Consider the following 20,957-nt stretch of genomic DNA (forward strand, 5'->3'; position numbering starts at 1 on the left):
AAAGCAAAACTCTGACACACCTCAGAGTGTTATGGGGGTGCCGTCGCCCACGGCAGCAGGTCTGGAAGCGGACTGTACTGTGATGACCCGGCTGCGATCCGGAGGATGCCAATTACCATTACTTTGGGAGTTTCTGGAGAATAAAGGCATTTGATTTTAACTTTTCCTGGGTCACTGCGTCATTACCGCTCAGTGTGAACAGCGCTGCACTGCAGCCCCTAAATTCAGTTTAAAGCAAAACCCAGCAATCACTTTCCTGAATCCCTCCCCTGACCGGAGCGCTCAACTGGCAGAATCCAACTCCACCGCAAGTAACAAAGTAATCTCTCCCCCTAACTCCTCCATGTAATTCATATGGACAAGAGTAAGGTGTCCCTCCCATACAGTCCTGATATATATATCATACAGTCCTGATATATATATCATACAGTCCTGATATAAAGATCATACAGTCCTGACCTTCCGGGTCCTCAGGAAGATCTGTACATCTAATATTCACTCATGTACATTGATCTTCCAAATCGGTCACTTTGTTGGTCTACAGAAAACTAAATTCCTTTTACAGAGAAGAAACTTAGTTTTCTACATAAGAGATTCCTCATCAACATCGACCCCCTTCATCCTCTTCCCTATTGATAATAGATCTTATTGATAGAGCCCCAGTGATGAACCTGGAGAAGACTTTTTGGCAAGCGGCACCCATTGTTAGTATAGCTGATGTCTTTCAGATGGATTCCGGTTATTCTCTGAGAAGTTACCAGGTCTTGTTCCTGATTCTACCTTGGCCTCTATATCTAAGTTGGACTCCATAGAAGAGTCTCCTGTATCACTGTCTGTCTGTATCTTTCTGTGTCACCCCTCACTGCTGACAGAGCGGCCTAGACAGCACCACCACCAAACCACTGGAGGCATCTTTCAATTGACTATTGATCTCCAACTACCAGGGTCCTCAGACCCCCCAAACAGCAAGGAGTAAACCAGGTAGTGAGTGCCACATGAGCTCTCCTGTTGAGATGTATGGGGGGCTAGCTGGTGAGGCGACACATAAAATGTCCTGCTCTTATGTTTCCCTCCGTGTAATATTCTTCTCCTTATACAGGATTGCACAATAGTGAAGAAGACATCAAGTGACTGTGAGACTCCCATCATCCATCACCACGTATCCAGAAGAAGGAGCAGGAATGAGTGCCCCATCACAGAAGCCCCGCACTCCCCAATGCCTAAGAAGAAGATCCTAGATCTCACCAACAAGATCACAGAGCTGCTGACTGGAGAGGTGAATGCTGGGAAATACACTAGAGCATTCTGGGTGATGTTGGTATACAGTTAGGTCCAGAATTATTTGGACAGTGACACAAGTTTTGACATTTACAAGATACAGTTATATAATCAACTAGCTATTGAGCCCGTTCTACGCCCGGGTGGCGAGAATTTTTATTGGTATATGGTCTCCCATGCTGGTATTTGTGCTGCCCCCATCTTAATAATAATAATAATAATCTTTATTTTTATATAGCGCTAACATATTCCGCAGCGCTTTACATACATTATCGTCACTGTCCCCATCGGGGCTCACAATCTAGATTCCCTATCAGTATGTCTTTGGAGTGTGGGAGGAAACCAGAGAACCCAGGGGAAACCCACGCAAACACAGGGAGAACATACAAACTCCTTGCAGATGTTGTCCTTGGTGGGATTTGAACCCAGGACCCCAGCGCTGCAAGGCTGCAGTGCTAACCACTGCGCCACCGTGCCGCCCATCTTGGTATTTGTGCTCCCCAATCCTGTTCCCCCATCCTGTTATGTGCTGCCCTCATCCCTATCCTGGTATGCATGATACCCCTCATCCCCAATCCTGGTATGCATGGCAGCCCTCATCCCCAATCCTGGTATGCATGGCACCCCTCACCCCCCAATCCTGGATCCTCGTATGCATGGTCCCCCCATCCCCAATCCTGGTATGCATGACACCCCCCTTCCCCAATCCTGGTATGCATGGCATCCCTCATTTCAAATCTGGTATACATAGCACCCCTCATCCCAATCCTGGTATGCATGGCACCCCATCTCTCATCCTGCTATACATGGCACCCCATCTCTCATCCTGCTATACATGGCACCCATCATCCCAATCCTGGTATGCATGGCACCCCATCTCTCATCCTGCTATACATGGCACCCCATCTCTCATCCTGGTATACATGGCACCCATCATCCCAATCCTGGTATGCATGGCACCCCATCTCTCATCCTGGTATGCATGGCCCCCTCATCCCAAATTTGATATACATGGCCCCCCTCATCCCAATCCTGGTGTGTATGGCATCCCTCATTCCCCAATTCTGGTAAGCATGGCACTCCCCATCCCCTAGTCCTGGTATGTATGGTACCCAATCCCTCATCCTGGTATGCATGGCTTTCTCATCCCCAATCCTGGTATGTATGGCACTCCTCCTTCCCCAATCCTGGTATGCATGGCACTCCTCATCCCTATCCTCATATGCATGGTACCCCTCATCCCTATTCTGGCATGCATGGTACCCCTCATCCTGGTATGCATGGCATTCCATCCCTCATCCTGGTATGCATGGTACCCCACATCCCTATTCTGGTATGTATGGTACAACTCATCCTGGTATGTATGGCATCCCTCATCCCCCAATCCTGGTATGTATGGCCTCCTCATCCCCCAATCCTGGTATGCACATGGCTTTCTCATCTGCAATCCTGGTATGTATGGCACCACATATTCCTATTCTGGTATGCATGGTACCCCTAATCCCTATTCTGGTATGCATGGTACCCCATCCCTCATCCTGGTATGCATGGTACCTCGCATTCCTATTCTGGTATGCATGGCACTCCTCATCCTTATCCTGTTCTGTATGGCACCCCTGATCCCTATCCTGGTATGTATGGCACCCCTCATCCTTATCCTGGTATGCATGGCACTCCTCATCCCTATCCTGGTATGCATGTCACTCCTCATCCCCAATCCTGGTATGTATGGCACCCCTCATCCCCCAATCCTGGTATGCATGGCACCACATATTCCTATTCTGGTATGCATGGTACCCCATCCCTCATCCTGGTATTCATGGTACCTCGCATTCCTATTCTGGTATGCATGGTACCCATCATCCCTATTCTGGTATGCATGGTACCCCTCATCCCCAATGCTGGTATGCATGGCACCCCTCATCCCCAATCCCCAATGCTGGCATGCATGGCACCCCTCACTCCCCAATCCTGGTATGCATGGTCCCCTCACCCCCAATCCTGGTATGCATGGCACCTCTCACCCCCCAATCCTGGTATGCATGGCCCCCCTCATCCCCCAATCCTGGTATGTATGGCCCCCCTCATCCCCCAATCCTGGTATGTATGGCACCCTTCACCCCCCAATCCTGCTATGCATGGTACCCCTCATCCTCCAATCCTGGTATGCATGGTCCCCTCACCCCCCAATCCTGGTATGTATGGCACCCCTCATCCCTTTCACGCTGCACACATACAAAAAAACCCAAAAACACTTATACTCACCTTTCATCATTGTGCTCCAGCGCTGCTGTGTCCTGTTCTGCTATTCTGCCGGGGGAGGAGTGTGGCGCCGGAGTACGCGCATGCTCATACCGTGCTGTCCGGGCCATCTTGCTGAAGACACACTGCAAATGTGTCTTTAGTAAAATGGCGCCGGATAGCGCTATGCGCCGATTCCAGTGCATGCGCCGATTCCAAGGCCTTCACTTCTGCCCCGGTCTCCGGCGAAGAGAGGCGCCGCGGCAACGCTCCTCCCGGTCAGGTATGTATGGCGCCAGAGATCGCGGTATGCGTTCAGTGTCTACGCATACCGCGATCCCCGGAGCCATACGCACTCCTCTTACCTGTAACGGCTCGATGCGTTCTTCTGTCTGGAGCCAGACTGTACAGGTGTGTCGTGCTTGCGCAGTTTATAGAGGCTTCAGACAGAGGGACGCTTGTGCGATCATATTAAAGATCTGGGCATACAGTGCCCACTCTCAGATTTAATTTGAGGGGACTCCCATCCTAATTGGAGGAAGGGTTTAGGATTACTGCTCTTTAATATGTAGTTCCCTCTTTTTCAAGGAACCAAAAGTAATTGGACAAATATCTCAGAAACTTTGTAAGGCATTGCATGGGCTTTTCTCTCGTTAATCCATCTTCAATTAAGCAGATAAAAGGTCTGAGCTGATTCCTAGTACGGCAATTGTATTTGGAAATTGTTGCTGTCAACCCACAACATGCGGTCAAATAGCTCTCAATGGAAGTGAAACAGACCATCATTAAGCTGAAAAAAACAAGAAATCCAAAAGAGAAATGTTAGGAGTGGCCAAATAAACAGTTTGTGCACCCTGATGAAAGCCTGGATGTCCGCGGAGTACAATAGTGGTGGATCATGTGAAAATCCTTCCCAGGGTGAAGAAAAACCCCTTCACAACATCCACCCAAGTGAAGAACAGTCTCCAGGAAGATGATTCAGTATCTAAGTCTACCATAAAGAGACTTCATGATGGCAAATAAAGAGGTTTAATCCCAGGGTGAAAACCATTAATTTGCCTGAAAATAGGCTGGATTAGATTATGACATAATCATCTAAAGAAGCTGCACAGTTCTGGAAAAGCAGAGAAAACGAAAAGATCAGCATGTGCCAGAATGATGGGAATAAGAAAGTCTGGAGAAGGCTGCAGCGGCTCCTGATCCTCTGCACAGCACATCCTCTGTAACACATGGTGGAGGCGGTGTGATGGCGCGGGCATGCATGGATTCCAATGGCTGCAGGTAACTAGTGGTTATTGATGATGTGACTGAAGACAGAAACAATTGGATGAATCCTGTGTGTACAGGGCGATACTTTCTGCTCAGATTCAACCAATTGCAGCAAGGTTAATTGGACGATGTTTCACAGAATAGCTGGACAATGACCCAAAGATCCAGAGAAAGCAAAGACGTGCAATGGCCGAGTCATCACCAGATCTCATCCCCATCGCGCCGCATTTCACAGCCTAAAGACAAAACTAAAAGCAGAAAGAGCCGCCGTGACTGGAAGAAACGGCAACAGGGGGACCCCGCAGAACCTCGCTGTTGCCGCCTCTTGTGATGAATCCACACTCCGCAATTACGTCAGACGGAGCACGTGGTACAGACCTGCCCTCTGCACCTAGGTGGCATTCCGCACCCTCCTGAGGGACGCATAAGGTCAGGTTGGTACGTTATGCTCAGACACCCCCTGTCCACACAGGACAGGAAGGCATCGGGGAGTGGGTAGAGGTGGCCCACTCAGTCACTGACGTGGCACCACACTCGCCCCCAGCCCTGACATGTTGAGAGGCTTCGCTCACTAGCTCTAGTGAAGCAGAGCCTAGTTGGCCTGGGAGAGCTGCCACCTGTTTCTATTTGATATAACGGACTACATCGGGCTAGAAACCAGCCCGGTAGCGTGATCGTTGAACAGAACAACAGGCGTAAGGCTCGTGGATCAAAATGAAAGAACAGCCCAAGATTAAATTATATATTTAATCACCATAAGGGCACACTAAAAAATACACTATATACATAAGGGTTATACATATACAGTGGTTAGAGTTACAAGCACAAAAGCATGGGTACAAAAGGTATAAAGCAGTTATTACAAGTCAGTTACTGGTTTAGATGGATGATCTGGCTTTCGGGGGAAGGGCTGCCACATGGGAGGTTTGTGGGCCTTCACTTGGTTGAGAGACTTGTCCCACACGTCTTGATGGCAGACCTCCCCAGGAACAAAGACTCTGGGCTCAGGGCTGCTGAAACTGATAAACTCTCTGGATCCTGCCCCCAAGCTGGACTCGACTCTCCTCCCCCTGGCCGTTCTCAGCTACAACTCTAAAAACTAAAACGTGCTATACGTCCTTACTGGACTGTTTTAGGGAGCTGGTTTGGAGTCATCGGATCCAGCTGGGCCCCTGCTATGCATGGAGACCAAACACAGGGGCCCTAGGGGCTTCTGAAAGGCTTGTCTGCATATCTCCCTATCCTTTCCAGCTGGGTGGTGGAGAAAGGGCTGGTGAGATTCTCCCTTCCTTCCAGTTTCCAAAAATCTGGTTTGTTTATCACTGGTGTGTATCATTTTCCCATAACTACTGTTGAATTATGTTTCTTGAACAATAGAAGCACATGGGGTGGGATATGGGACATCCTGTGAAGCTAGCAGCTGCTGTGGGAGATCTCGCTTCTCAGCCCCCTCCTTTGCAAGCTGCAGTGTATTCAAAAGAGTCGGATTACACGGTGTATGGAAATCTCTGTAATCACCATCACGTAGTACACAGTAATTGACAGGGGATTGTCTTGAATATTCTTCACAGTGACAATACAGCGTAAAATCTTAATTATGCCAGACATACTTTCTGATGGCAAGAGCTGCATACCTTTATTTTTATGTTGACTCTTTAATCTGTGTTCTTCTTTAGTTGATTAACACAGACTATTATTTGTATAACCCTGAATGTTATCTGCTATTTGATTCTGAAACAATGATTTGTATTTACAAGAGCTCCTGTGATACAAACTATGTAAATAATTTAGCTAGAACAATGAATGTTTGCTAGATATGTTAAATACCATTGTAGGGTGTTTGCCAGTCAATCTTGGGGGATGAAATGTGGATACTCGAGCCCTGCACCTTTACCTCTTACCTGTGCCTGATGACCTCACACAGATGTAAATATAAACAGGGATGTCTTTAGTGCTTATGTACAGCACCATGGAATCAATGGCGATATATAAATAAATAATAATAGTGCGGGAGACAGAATCAGTCTTGGGACAGAGATTCAGAAAGACGTTACAAGGAGAATGAGAAACATCCTTCAGGAAAGTAGAGGGATTGCATGGCATCCAAAGAGACACAGATTTGTATTCTAGCCTAAGGGTAACGGCCCTGACTGGAAAGATTGGAATCTGCTCCATTAACCATCAGAGAGACATGGATACTTTTGGGGAGTCCAAGAGAGGACGAAGAAGTCACCTGGCCCCATGGATATGTTGTTTTGGGGTTGCCAGGAGGGACCCACCGGTCGCCTGGCTCCATGGGAACTCTCGAAGAGGCCAGGGTGGGACCCTTGGATCCCCTGGTCTTGTAACTTGATGGACTGCTAGCTTCCTAAGCTTGCCGTAACCTCCTCTCTGTGGGGGCCCGCCAGGAGCTGGGGGGGGACTGGTTGAGGTAGTTGGCCCTGGAAGTCTCCAAAGTTGCAGCTGTTCTATCCCAGGTGGCTGGAGAAGGAAGGATGAGACTATGTAATTTTGTACCATCTTGGGTATTTGCTGTGACTGTTCTGTGTGTTTATGGAACCACAAAGCAGACAGTAAAGTATTGCCACGCTGTTTTACCCTTGTCCTGTGTTGTGTGAATAGCGTTACGCTCACGGAATACACTGGGTCTTCACATTTTGTTGGCAACAGTGGGATACTACTCAGCCCAGCAGAGTTGGGGAGCTGCAGGGGACTGGTGGTGTTAGCACACACCGTCCACAGAGCTCTACAACCAGGGAGGCATGTAGACAGACCCAGCAGTCAATAGGTGAGGCATACACAGCGGGTTTCGGATGCTGCCATGTCCAACCCCATCAGCCCGGCCCTGGGAGGAGGACCGGAGAAGATATACAGCAACAAGGAACGGCAGCTACAGGAGCTGTGCCAGCTTCAACGGATTGAATACCAGGCCACCGACACTCATCGGATTTAATTCAGGAACCACAGGATGCAGAAGACGGCATGTGTGGACACAATGGATACCTGTCTGTTTTCGTGAATTACATTTGGAGTTTATTTGCAAGGAAGAAGTGGAATATGCTCTTAGCAAACTGGATGATACAGAGTTTTGTTCTAATTAAGATGAGACCTCTTACATTCGTGTCTGTGCTTAAAGACATGCTGATGGACTGTCTCCAATAAGTGGAGAAGGATGATTGGTATCCTATTATGTCTGGCTAATAAAGATTGGGGGGGCAATGTGACGATACAGCATAAAATCTTTATTGTGCCAGACATACTTTCTGATGGCAAGAGCAGCATACCTTTATTTTTATTTTGACTCTTTAACCCCTTAATAACATCTGACGTACTAATACGCGTCTGTGCCCTGGGACTTAAGAGCCAGACCCGTATTAGTACGTCATCGCGATCGCGCGCGCACACAGGCTGCACCGCTCCCAGCACATTATCCCCCGCGATGCCGCGATCGAAGTCGATCGCGGCATTGCGGGGGCAAGGGGAGGTGATCGGCGATACTCACCTCCTCTTCCGGCTTCCAGCGCAGTCTGCAAAGGCTTCCCGGGTGTTGCCATGACGACCCGATGTCGTCATGACAACATCCGGGTCACCAGAGAGCAGGAAGATTGCTTGGACATGCGCAGTGCATCTCCAAGCAATCTTCACACTGTGCACTTCTGACAGCCTTCATGGCATAGGGATGATGCTCCATTCCTGTGCCATGCAGGCGATCAGAAAAAAAAAAGTGAAAGTCCCAGAGTGGGACAAAGTAATAAAGTGTATAAACTGTGTGAAAGTGGAAAAAAAAAAATGTGCAAAAATATTATAAAAAAATAAAAAAAATAATACACCAAAAATAAAAATATAATGTACCCATCAATAAATATTATTATAAAAAAAATAAAAAAAAAACAATAAAAGTACACATATTTGGTATCGCCGCGTCCGGAACAACCTGACCTATAAAACTGTCCCACTAGTTAACCCCTTCAGTGAACACGGTAAAAAAAAAAAAAAAAAAAAAACGAAGCAAAAAACAATGCTTTATCACCATACCGCCAAACAAAAAGTGGAATAACACGCGATCAAAAAGACGCCTATAAATAAAAATGATACCGCTGAAAACGTCATCTCGTCCCGCAAAAAACAAGCCGCCATACACCTCCATCAGCCGAAAAATAAAAAAGTTATAGCTCTCAGAATAAAGCGATACTAAAAAATATTTTTTTCTATAAAATAGCTTTTATTGTGTATAAGCGCCAAAACATAGAAAAATGATACAAATGTGGTACCGCTGTAAACGTACTGACCCGAAGAATAAAGCTACCTCATCAATTTTACCACACGCGGAACAGAATAAAAAAAAAACAAAAAAAAACAATTCCTGAATTGTTGGTTTTTGTTTATTCTGCCTCCCAAAAATCGGAATAGAAAGCGATCAAAAAATGTCACGTGCCTGAAAATGGCACCAATAACAACGTCAAGTCATCCCGCAAAAAACGAGCCGTCACATGACTGTCTGCCAAAATCTGGAAAAATTATAGCTCTCAAAATATGGCGATGCAAAAACTAGATTTTACAAAAAATGCGTCTTTTAGTGTGTCAGTCATAAAAACCCCATATGATTCTGGCATTGCTGTAATCACACCGACCCGAAGAATAAAGTCGTCTAATCACTTATACCGCACAAGGAACGGCGTCAAAAATAAACTCTTGGGTTAGGATTGGGCTAGGGTTAGGGCTGGGTTTGGGGCTAGGGTTGTGCTGGGGCTAGGGTTGTGCTGGGGCTAGGGTTGTGCTGGGGCTAGGGTTGTGCTGGGGCTAGGGTTGTGCTGGGGCTAGGGTTGTGCTGGGGCTAGGGTTGTGCTGGGGCTAGGGTTGTGCTGGGGCTAGGGTTGTGCTGGGGCTAGGGTTGTGCTGGGGCTAGGGTTGTGCTGGGGCTAGGGTTGTGCTGGGGCTAGGGTTGTGCTAGGGTTAGGGTTGTGCTAGGGCTAGGGTTGTGCTAGGGCTAGGGCTGGGGTTGGGATTTTTTTCAAAAGTAAGAAAAAAAGATGACGATATGGCGACTAGTGTTGAGAGCAAGTGCTCGCTACTTGAGTTTGCATCGGGTGCTCTGGTATGCATTGAGTATCGTGGGTATTTGAGTGACATGCTCGAGTCTCTGCCCCATATGCTTCGCGGCCAAAAAACTTTACGGGGATTGCCTGCCATGCACGAGCGATCCCCGCATGTTTTTTTTTGGGTGTCTAATAACAATGAAACATGCGGAGCAGGGACTCGAGCATGTCACTCGAGCACACGCTGTACATGGTGCATACCTGAGTACCCGATGCAAACTCAAGTAGCGAGCACTTGCGCTCAAGAATAATGACAACTTATTCAATATGATGACCTAATGTAAACAAATTCTGTGCCGTACCTCTGGGTTCAAAATGTTCACTATACACCTTAATAAAATCCTTGAGGGGTATAGTTTCCAAAATGGGGACACTTGTGGGGGAGCTCCACTGTTTAGGCACATCACGGGCTCTCCAAACGCGACATGGTGTCCGCTAACAAATTGAATGGAAAATCGGCTCAAATTGTTAGCGGACGCCATGTTGCGTTTGGAGAGCCCCTGTGTGCCCAAACATTGGAGCTCCCCCACAAGTGACCCCATTTTGGAAACTAGACCCCCCAAGGCACCTATCTAGATGCATAGTGAGCACTTGGAATCCCCAGGTGCTTCACAAATTGATTCGTAAAAATGAAAAAGTGAAAAAAAAACACTTTTTCATTTTTATGAATCAATTTGTGAAGCACCTGGGGTTCCAAGTGCTCACTATGAATCTAGATAGGTGCCTTGGGGGGTCTAGTTTCCAAAATGGGGTCACTTGTGGGGGAGCTCCAATGTTTGGGCACACAGGGACTCTCCAAATGCAACATGATATCCGCTAACAAATTGTCGGCTCAAATTGTTAGCGGATATCATGTTGCATTTGGAGAGTCTCTGTGTGCCCAAACATTGGAGCTCCCCCACAAGTGACCCCATTTTGGAAACTAGACCCCCCAAGGCACCTATCTAGATGAATAGTGAGCACTTGGAACCCCAGGTGCTTCACAAATTGATTCATAAAAATGAAAAAGTGTTTTTTTTTTCACTTTTTCATTATTACGAATCAATTTGTGAAGCACCTGGGGGTTCCAAGTGCTCACTATGCATCTAGAAAGGTGCCTTGGGGGGTCTAGTTTCCAAAATTGGGTCACTTGTGGGGGAGCTCCAAAGTTTGGGCACAGAGGGGCTCTCCAAACGCAATGTGGTGTCCGCTAACAATTTGAGCCGATTTTCCATTCAATTTGTTAGCGGATACCATGTTGCATTTAGAGAGTCCCTGTGTGCCCAAACATTGGAGCTCCCCCACAAGTGACCCCATTTTGGAAACTAAACCCCCCAAGGCACCTATCTAGATGCATAGTGAGCAGTTGGAACCCCCAGGTGCTTCACAAATTGATTCGTAACAATGAAAGTGTTTGTTTTTTTCACTTTTTCATTTTTACGAATCAATTTGTGAAGCACCTGGGGGTTGCAACTGCTCACTATGCATCTAGATAGGTGCCTTGGGGGGTCTAGTTTCCAAAATGGGGTCACTTGTGGGGGAGCTCCAATGTTTGGGCACACAGGGGCTCTCTAAACGCAACATGGTGTCCGCTAATTATTCAAGCAAATTTTACAATCAAAAAGTCAAATGGTGCTCCTTCCCTTCCGAGCCCTACAGTGCGCCCAAACAGTGTTTTTTCCCCAAATATTGGGTATCTGCGTGCCCAGGGGAAATTGCACAACAAATTTTGCGGTCCATTTTTTCTTGTTACCCCTGTGAAAATAAAAAAAATTGGGTCTAAAGTAACATTTTTGTGAAATAAGTTAAATGTTCATTTTTTTCTTCCACATTCAAAAAATTCCTATGAAGCACCTGAAGGGTTAATAAAGTTCTTGAATGTGGTTTTGAGCACCTTGAGGGGTGCAGTTTTTAGAATGGTGTCACTTTTGGGTATTTTCTGTCATAAAGACCTCTCAAAGTGACTTCAAATGTGATGTGGTCCCTAAAAAAATGGTTTTGAAAATTTTGTTGGAAAAATGAGAAATCGCTGGTCAACTTTTAACCCTTATAGCTCCCTAACAAAAAAAAATTTTGGTTCCAAAATTGTGCTGATATAAAGTAGACATGTGGGAAATGTTATTTATTAACTCTTTTGTGTGACATATCGCTCTGATTTCAGGGCTTAAAAATTCAAATTTTGAAATTTGCAAAATTTTCAAAATTTTCGCCAAATTTCCGTTTTTTTCACAAATAAACGCAAGTGATATCGAAGAAATTTTTGCATAATCATGAAGTACAATATGTCACGAAAAAACAATCTCAGAATCAGGGGGATCCGTTGAAGCGTTCCAGAGTAATTACCTCATAAAGTGACAGTGGTCAGAATTGTAAAAATTGGCCCGGTCATTAATGTGCAAACCACCCGCGGGGCTTAAGGGGTTAATCTGTGTTCTTCTTTAGTTGATTAACACAGACTGTTATTTGTATAACCCTGAATATTATCTGCTCTTTGATTCTGAAACAATAATGTGTATTTACAAGAGCCCCTGTGATACAGACTATGTAAATAGACTAGCTAGAACAATGAATGTTTTCTAGATATGTTAAATACCATTATATAACGACAGCTTTCATATAGGATGTTAATCCAAAAAGCAGGAAAAATGAGTATATCAGATCATAAAATTTAACCTTTATTGAATAAAGTCATGACACAATAAAAAAACTTAATAAAAACCACCAGTAGCTTCATATACAAAATGTGGGTATTGTCAGAATACAAATGGATCACAAGACACTGAAACAAGAGTGTTGGGCTGGAGTATATATATTAGACCCAGTGGCTATAACAGACCAAAAAATAAAGTGGCACAAAAATGTGTATTGAGAATAAGATTGGTGTTAGTAGCACACATTAGTAGGTCAGGATGACCTTAACCCACATGTGGTCACATGAACAGTGTTTGCCATGGTGTCCATTACCTGGTAGAATAGGGAGGTAAACAAACCTGACGACCCGACGCGCGTTTCGTCAGCTTTCTTCAGGGAGCGCAATGTTAGATGTGTAATGTAATCTATATATAGGGGTTGCTGATCACCGGAACAGCACTTGCAGCTGTTCAATCAATAGCCGCCGACCGGAAGTCAGATGGTACTCGGCGCGCATGTCAGATAATGACTGCTTCCTATGAAGTGTGGACTTCCGTTCATGGTACGTGACCCGCTATCGCTGGGTTGCGTAGCAACCCAAACATCACCGGTCACATTGTGTCCATGTCGGGAAGAACCAGGAAGCTAGTCTATCGTACAAGCGCACACATCTACACTGAAGGGAACATGTGGGAAGGTCAGTGCCGAACAAAGTATACCAAAATTAGTCTGAATTTATAAATGTGCAAAAATAAAACTGTTTTAAGACACAATAACATGGGTCATTTGTATAAATTAAATAAGCGATGTGTGAATATATATGAATAAATGTGCTGAGAGGATTTTATGATATATTGAAGGATCGTATGTGAAAAAGATTGTGTTTTAGGATATATGTAAATGTGTGGAAAAATATATAACTCATTATATGTGTGGTGAATTAAAAAACAATGGATTGAAATATGTGAAATGCTCAAAGGGGTGCATGAAATGGTAAATATATATCAATAAAATACATAAAATAAAGGTGACAATGAATACACAATAAATGTATGTTAAATACCTTTGTAGGGTGTTTGCCAGTCAATCTTGGGGGATGAGTTGTGGATACTTGAGCCCTGCACCTTTACCTCTTACCTGTGCCTGATGACCTCACACAGATGTAAATATAAACAGGGATGTCGGTAGTGCTGGAGACAGAATCAGTCTTGGGACAGAGATTCAGAAAGACTTTACAAGGAGAATGAGAAACATCCTTTTGGAAAGTAGATGGATTGCATGGCATTACCCAAAGAGACACCGATTTGTATTTTACATGATTCTAGTCTAAGGTAACGGCCCTGACTAGAAAGATTCGGATCTGCTGCATTAACCATCAGAGACATGGATACTTTTGGGGAGTCCAGGAGAGGATGAAGAAGTCACCTGGCCCCATGGATATGTTTTGGGGTTGCTAGGAGGGACCCACCAGTCGCCTAGAACCTACGGAGACATTTGGAGGTGCCAGGGGTGACCGACCAGTCGCCTGGCTCCTTGGAAACTCTCAGAGACCAGATTTGAACCCCCCAGGTCTCCTGGTCTTGTACCTTGATGGACTGCTAGCTTCCTAAGCTTGCCGCTACCTTCTCTCTGAGGGAGCCCGCCAGAAGTAGGGGGCCACTGGTTGAGGTAGTTGGCCCTGGAAGTCTCCAAAGTCGCAGCTGTTTTATCCCATGCGGGCAGAGAAGGAAGGGTGAGACTGTGTAATGTTGTACCATCTTGGGTATTTGCTGGGACTGTTCTGTGTGTTTATTGTCCGCTTTGTGGTTCAATAAAGTATTGCCACACTGTTTTACTCTCACCCTGTGTTGTCTGAGTAGCGTTATGCCCACGGAAGACCCCATGTGTTCACAGCCACAAACAAGAGACAACTGAAATCACTGCAGTAAAGAGGGCAAAGCCTCACACCGGAGGAGACCAGCGATGGTGATGGACATGACCTCCAGACTTCAGGCCGTCATTGCTGCAAAGCCTCACACCGGAGGAGACCAGCGATGGTGATGGACATGGCCTCCAGACGACTTCAGGCCATCATTGCTGCAAAGCCTCACACCGGAGGAGACCTGCGATGGTGACGTCCATGGCCTCCAGACTTCAGGCCGTCATTGCTGCAAAGGATTCTCTACAAAGGATTAAAGATTAACATTTTATTTATGGGAAATAAATTTGTCCAATTAATCTGAGCCCCTGAAATGCGGAGGCTTTGTAGAAAAATGGCTGCAATTCCTAATCGTTTCACAGGAGGTTTCTGTTCAGCCCCTTTAATTAAACCTGAAAGTCTTCACTTCAATTACATCTCAGTTGTTTCATTTTACATCCAAAATAGTAGAATATCAGCCTGCAGAGCTGAAATCACGTAGATGTGTCACTGGGTAAAGATTTCTGCAGCTAACTGTATGTGTGTCAGGTTCCTGTCAGGTGTGAGGATGCCGCTGTCTATTTCTCCATGGAAGAGTGGGAGTACATGGAAGGACAGAAGGATCAGTACCAGGACGTCAGGATGAAAACTGACCCCCCGAGGATCAACCAGGACAAAAGCAACATGGCTGCAGGAATATTACTCCTCGCCCTGGAGATCATCGACTTGTTACAGGGAAAGGTGAGAGTCTGACATGAGATCACTCTTATCTCTATTACTATAACAGGAAAGATGGAAGATGAGTAGAATCTATGTGGTGATCAGCGTCTCTCCCTGTACACAGGAGCACACAGTGGTGAAGAAGACGTCCGGTGACCGTGTGACCCCCTGTGTGTCCGGAGGACGGAGCCAGATCCAGAGCCCCATCACAGAAGCCCCGCACTCCCCGACACTGGAGAAGAAGATCCTAGAGCTCACCACCAAGATCATTGAGCTGCTGACCGGAGAGGTGACTGCTGGGAGATTATACACTGGAGGATTCTGGGTGATGAGCGGAGACTGCTGGGAGATTATACACTGGAGGATTCTGGGTGATGAGGGGAGACTGCTGGGAGATTATACACTGGAGGATTCTGGGTGATGAGAGGAGAGGAGACTGCTGGGAGATTATACAGTATACACTGGAGGATTCTGGGTGATGAGGGGAGACTGCTGGGAGATTATACACTGGAGGATTCTGGGTGATGAGGGGAGACTGCTGGGAGATTATACACTGGAGGATTCTGGGTGATGAGAGGAGACTGCTGGGAGATTATACACTGGAGGATTCTGGGTGATGAGGGGAGACTGCTGGGAGATTATACACTGGAGGATTCTGGGTGATGAGAGGAGACTGCTGGGAGATTATACAGTATACACTGGAGGATTCTGGGTGATGAGAGGTGACTGCTGGGAGATTATACAGTATACTCTGGAGGATTCTGGGTGATGAGCGGAGACTGCTGGGAGATTATACAGTGTACACTGGAGGATTCTGGGTGATGAGCGGAGACTGCTGGGAGATTATACAGTGTACACTGGAGGATTCTGGGTGATGAGCGGAGACTGCTGGGAGATTATACAGTGTACACTGGAGGATTCTGGGTGATGAGGGGAGACTGCTGGGAGATTATACAGTGTACACTGGAGGATTCTGGGTGATGAGGGGAGACTGCTGAGAGATTATACAGTATACACTGGAGGATTCTGGGTGATGAGCGGAGAGGTGACTGCTGGGAGATTATACAGTATACTCTGGAGGATTCTGGGTGATGAGAGGAGACTGCTGGGAGATTATACAGTATACACTGGAGGATTCTGGGTGATGAGAGGAGACTGCTGGGAGATTATACACTGGAGGATTCTGGGTGATGAGAGGAGACTGCTGGGAGATTATACAGTATATACTGGAGGATTCTGGGTGATGAGCGGACAGGAGACTGCTGGTAAATTATACAGTATACACTGAAGGATTCTGGGTGATGAGAGGTGACTGCTGGGAGATTATACAGTATACTCTGGAGGATTCTGGGTGATGAGCGGAGACTGCTGGGAGATTATACAGTGTACACTGGAGGATTCTGGGTGATGAGCGGAGACTGTTGGGAGATTATACAGTATACACTGGAGGATTCTGGGTGATGAGAGGAGACTGCTGGGAGATTATACAGTTTACACTGGAGGATTCTGGGTGATGAGAGGTGACTGCTGGGAGATTATACAGTATACTCTGGAGGATTCTGGGTGATGAGCGGAGACTGCTGGGAGATTATACAGTGTACACTGGAGGATTCTGGGTGATGAGCGGAGACTGTTGGGAGATTATACAGTATACACTGGAGGATTCTGGGTGATGAGAGGAGACTGCTGGGAGATTATACAGTTTACACTGGAGGATTCTGGGTGATGAGAGGAGACTGCTGGGAGATTATACAGAATACACTGGAGGATTCTGGGTGATGAGAGGAGACTGCTGGGAGATTATACAGTATACACTGGAGGATTCTGGGTGATGAGAGGTGACTGCTGGGAGATTATACCGTATAGACTGGAGGATTCTGGGTGATGAGAGGAGACTGCTGGGAGATTATACAGTATACACTGGAGGATTCTGGGTGATGAGAGGTGACTGCTGGGAGATTATACCGTATAGACTGGAGGATTCTGGGTGATGAGAGGAGACTGCTGGGAGATTATACAGTATACACTGGAGGATTCTGGGTGATGAGAGGAGACTGCTGGGAGATTATACAGTATACACTGGAGGATTCTGGGTGATGAGAGGAGACTGCTGGGAGATTATACCGTATAGACTGGAGGATTCTGGGTAATGAGAGGAGACTGCTGGGAGATTATACAGTATACACTGGAGGATTTTGGGTGATGAGAGGAGACTGCTGGGAGATTATACAGTATAGACTGGAGGATTCTGGTTGATGAGAGGAGACTGCTGGGAGATTATACAGTATACACTGGAGGATTATGGGGGATGAGAGGAGACTGCTGGGAGATTATACAGGAAACACTGGAGGATTCTGGGTGATGAGAGGAGGAGACTGCTGGGAGATTATACAGTATACACTGGAGGTTTCTGGGTGATGAGCGGAGAGGAGACTGCTGGGAGATTATACAGTATACACTGGAGGATTCTGGGTGATGAGTGGAGACTGCTGGGAGATTATACAGTATACACTGGAGGATTCTGGGTGATGTCGCTCTCGTTGGTTGTCAGGTTCCTCTCCGGTGTCAGGACCTCGCTCTCTATTTCTCCATGGAGGAGTGGGATTATGTAGGAGGACACTGGGATCAGTATCAGGACGTTGTGGTGGAGGAGCACCGGCCTCTGGTGTCACCAGGTAAGAGGAGACCTCAGTCATTTCTTTGTGGGTGTTGTGGCCGCTTCTGTGGTCGGCATTGGCAGATGTCACTGCTGTCACAGGCCGTAGTTGTAACATGATTTCGCCTGTGTCTGAATGTGCACTGATGATGGAAGAGGAGCAGGTCTGCTCTTGGATGTGGTCTGGAAGTATAGTGGTCTCTTTTGTACTATCTCTGAGGATTGATTAGAACTTCTCAGACACAGGTACTGGGGAAGCAAGGACCATAGGAGGATTTCATATTCTGCATCTTCTGTTCCCGTGATGATCGGGGGATTTGCCCTTAATGTATATTGGATCCCATAACATTTCTTGTAGATCCTCCTTCCTGGATCAGAAGTGGGACATGGATGGGCCTTTACATTTATAGTTGTGATTTTAAAAAATAATGAAATTAATTTTTATTTCCAGCAGAGAATGCAAGTGATCATCCTGGAGGAAATGTCTTGTTATCGATAAAATATAATGTAGAACATGAAGATATCCCGTGTCAGTCCTCAAGAGAAAACCTCATTACCCTTAATGTACATCGAGAACATCTTGTTAAATATAAGAGAAGTCACACAAGAGAGAAGACGTATTCATGTTCAGAATGTAAGAAATCCTTCTCAGGCAAATATCATCTTATTAGACATCAGAGAAAACATAAAGAAGAGAAGCCGCATTCATGTTCAGAATGTGGGAAGTGTTTTGTAAACAAATCAAATCTTGTTTTACACGAAAAAAGACACAAAAATGAGAAGCCGTATTCATGTTCAGAATGTGGGAAAAGTTTTATAGGTAAATCAGACCTTGTTAGACATCAGAGAATTCACACCGGAGAGAAGCCGTATTCATGCTTAGATTGTGGAAAATGTTTTTCACTCAAAGTTATTCTTATCACACATGAGCGAATTCACACAGGAGAGAAGCCGTATTCATGTGCAGAATGTGGAAAATGTTTTAAAGGTAAATCATATCTTGGTATACACAAGAGAACTCACACAGGAGAGAAGCCGTGTTCATGTTCAGAATGTGGAAAATGTTTTAAAGATATATCAGATCTTGGTAAACATGAGAGAATTCACAAAGTGAAGCCTTATTCATGTTCAGAATGTGGGAAATCCTTTATTGTAAAGTCATATCTTGTTAGACATAAGAGAATTCACACAGGAGAGAAGCCGTATTCATGTTCAGTATGCCAGAAAAGTTTTACATATAAATCAAATCTTATTAAACATGAAAAAATTCACACAGGAGAGAAGCCGTATTCATGTTCAGTATGCCAGAAAAGTTTTAAACATAAATCAAGTCTTATTAAGCATGAGAGAATTCACACAGGAGAGAAGCCGTACTCATGTTCAGAATGTGGGAAATTATTTGTGCGTAAATCAAATCTTATGACTCATGTGAAAATTCACACAGAAGAAAAGCCTTATTCATGTTCTGAATGTGGGAAATGTTTCCATACTGAAGCTTTGCTAAGTTCTCATCAAAGAGATCACACTGGAGAGAATCCGGTTACATGTAGCGAATGTGGGCTCTGTTTTATATATGAATCAAGTCTTCTCAGACATATGAAAGTTCATGTTCAGAGTGTGGAAAATGTTTCTATAAACGAATCATTTCCGGTGAAACATCAGAGAAGTTACACAGTGGAGAAGCCGTATTCATGCTCCGAATGTGGGAAATGCTTTATTAGCAAAGACAAACTCCATAGTCATCAGAGAAGTCGCACACTGGGGGGAAGCTGTTTTACTGTTTAATATGAAACATTTTTACAAATATTTACAACATTTTTTTCTAGTTTTACGAAGAATATATCATTGTTTTTGTTTTGAAAGTCAAAAATGTTGTGTAGACATTAAAGGGGTTGTCCACTACTCGGGCAACCCCTTCTCAATCTGAATGTTTGCCCCCTCTAAAATAATAACACACCTTCCGTGTCAGCGCCATTTCAGCGGTGTCGGCCCTCGCTCTCCTGGGGCTCATGTGAGGTTGTTACATCACATGACCCCTACGCCCAGTCAGCGCCGGCGTCACTGTCCCCGATTCCGGACATATAAGTAATTACCGGGAAGTGAGCGGTCAGCCGCAGCTCTCGCTTCCTGATAATTTAATGTTGATAAAAGAAAGCGTTCCCTTAGTAATATGATGTCCGCCAGTATGTATCACAAACAGTTTAGAACAGCTTTTTTTTTCCAAGTCTGCAGGCAGTAAATGTAACGTGTCTATTTCCACATAAAACACAAAAAATCTATGACATCTGGAATATGAATTCCCGTATTAATTGTAACACCAATTATGTTGTATTCTGCGTACAATGCAGTTCATGCAACCTTAAATATGTGGATGCACTTGCCGAAATTGAAAAAAAATATCGGAACATCTACAAAACATTAACAGTAACAGGACACATTCGGGGGGAACTAGACATTTTTGGAGACACGTAATGGGAACATCCAAAGTCTCACATTCTTTGGAATTGAGAGAGTTAATCGTCCAGATAGAGGAGGAGGCTGAGGGAAAAACTGTTATTGAGGAAGACATTCGGGATTACGTTGGACACTAAGGCACCAAAAGGAATGAATTATAAAAATGATACTGCGCTTAATTACTGACATTTAGTATTGATGTTCTCTAATTATGATTTTGTGTATATTCCGTATAGCGCTGTATTAATTGTGTTACATTTATATTTATCATTTCTATGTCCACCTGGTTTTTATGGTTCTCATGATTGGTGGTTGGTTGTTATAAATATTATATCCCATGATTCCCTGATTCACTCTATGACTAAGGGCGGTAACCAGCAACGCGTCAGAGTGAACCTTCCCACTCACCATCATGGATATTTTAACAATATTTTAATCATTAGGAAATAAAGCATTGAAGACTTTATCCATGTCTGCTGCAGTCCGTTATATTTCTTTTTAATAAGCCGAGTGTCAATCCTCCTGACGGGCTCCGTGATTAGTTCTCCAAGGCTTTGTTCAGACGAGTGCGCTATACGTACGTGTGCTGCTCCTGTGCACCATTACACATGGTAGATTGTCCACATGAACCAATGGTTTGAGTAACAAAAATTGTAGCAGGCACTATTCCGGCCAGATTTCTGGACCAGACATATGTGTATGTATTGTGGGAAATCAGGTTCACATTCCAAGTGCC

General features: G+C 45.2%; 1 protein-coding gene across 5 annotated transcripts in view; it reads left to right on the plus strand.

The window, feature by feature from the left end:
• The window catches only part of LOC141258722 (uncharacterized), a 53,255-nt gene extending 32,937 nt beyond the window's left edge, over positions 1-20,318 (plus strand). For 3 of the 5 annotated variants that reach the window (XM_073673766.1, XM_073673768.1, XM_073673767.1), the window contains 5 exons: positions 1,100-1,276; positions 14,941-15,132; positions 15,236-15,400; positions 17,663-17,786; positions 18,219-20,318. In XM_073673766.1, the coding sequence (XP_073529867.1) occupies positions 1,100-1,276; positions 14,941-15,132; positions 15,236-15,400; positions 17,663-17,786; positions 18,219-19,552 (1,992 nt within the window). In that variant the 3' untranslated portion in view covers positions 19,553-20,318. The remainder of the gene's footprint in view (positions 1-1,099; positions 1,277-14,940; positions 15,133-15,235; positions 15,401-17,662; positions 17,787-18,218) is intronic. The other 2 variants (XM_073673769.1, XM_073673770.1) reach the window with 2 other exon arrangements.
• The last annotated feature ends 639 nt before the right edge of the window (positions 20,319-20,957 follow it).

This window comes from Phyllobates terribilis, unplaced genomic scaffold, assembly GCF_046119375.1.
Source record: "Phyllobates terribilis strain yellow unplaced genomic scaffold, ASM4611937v1 Scaffold_3__8_contigs__length_932513732, whole genome shotgun sequence".
NCBI lineage: Eukaryota > Metazoa > Chordata > Amphibia > Anura > Dendrobatidae > Phyllobates > Phyllobates terribilis.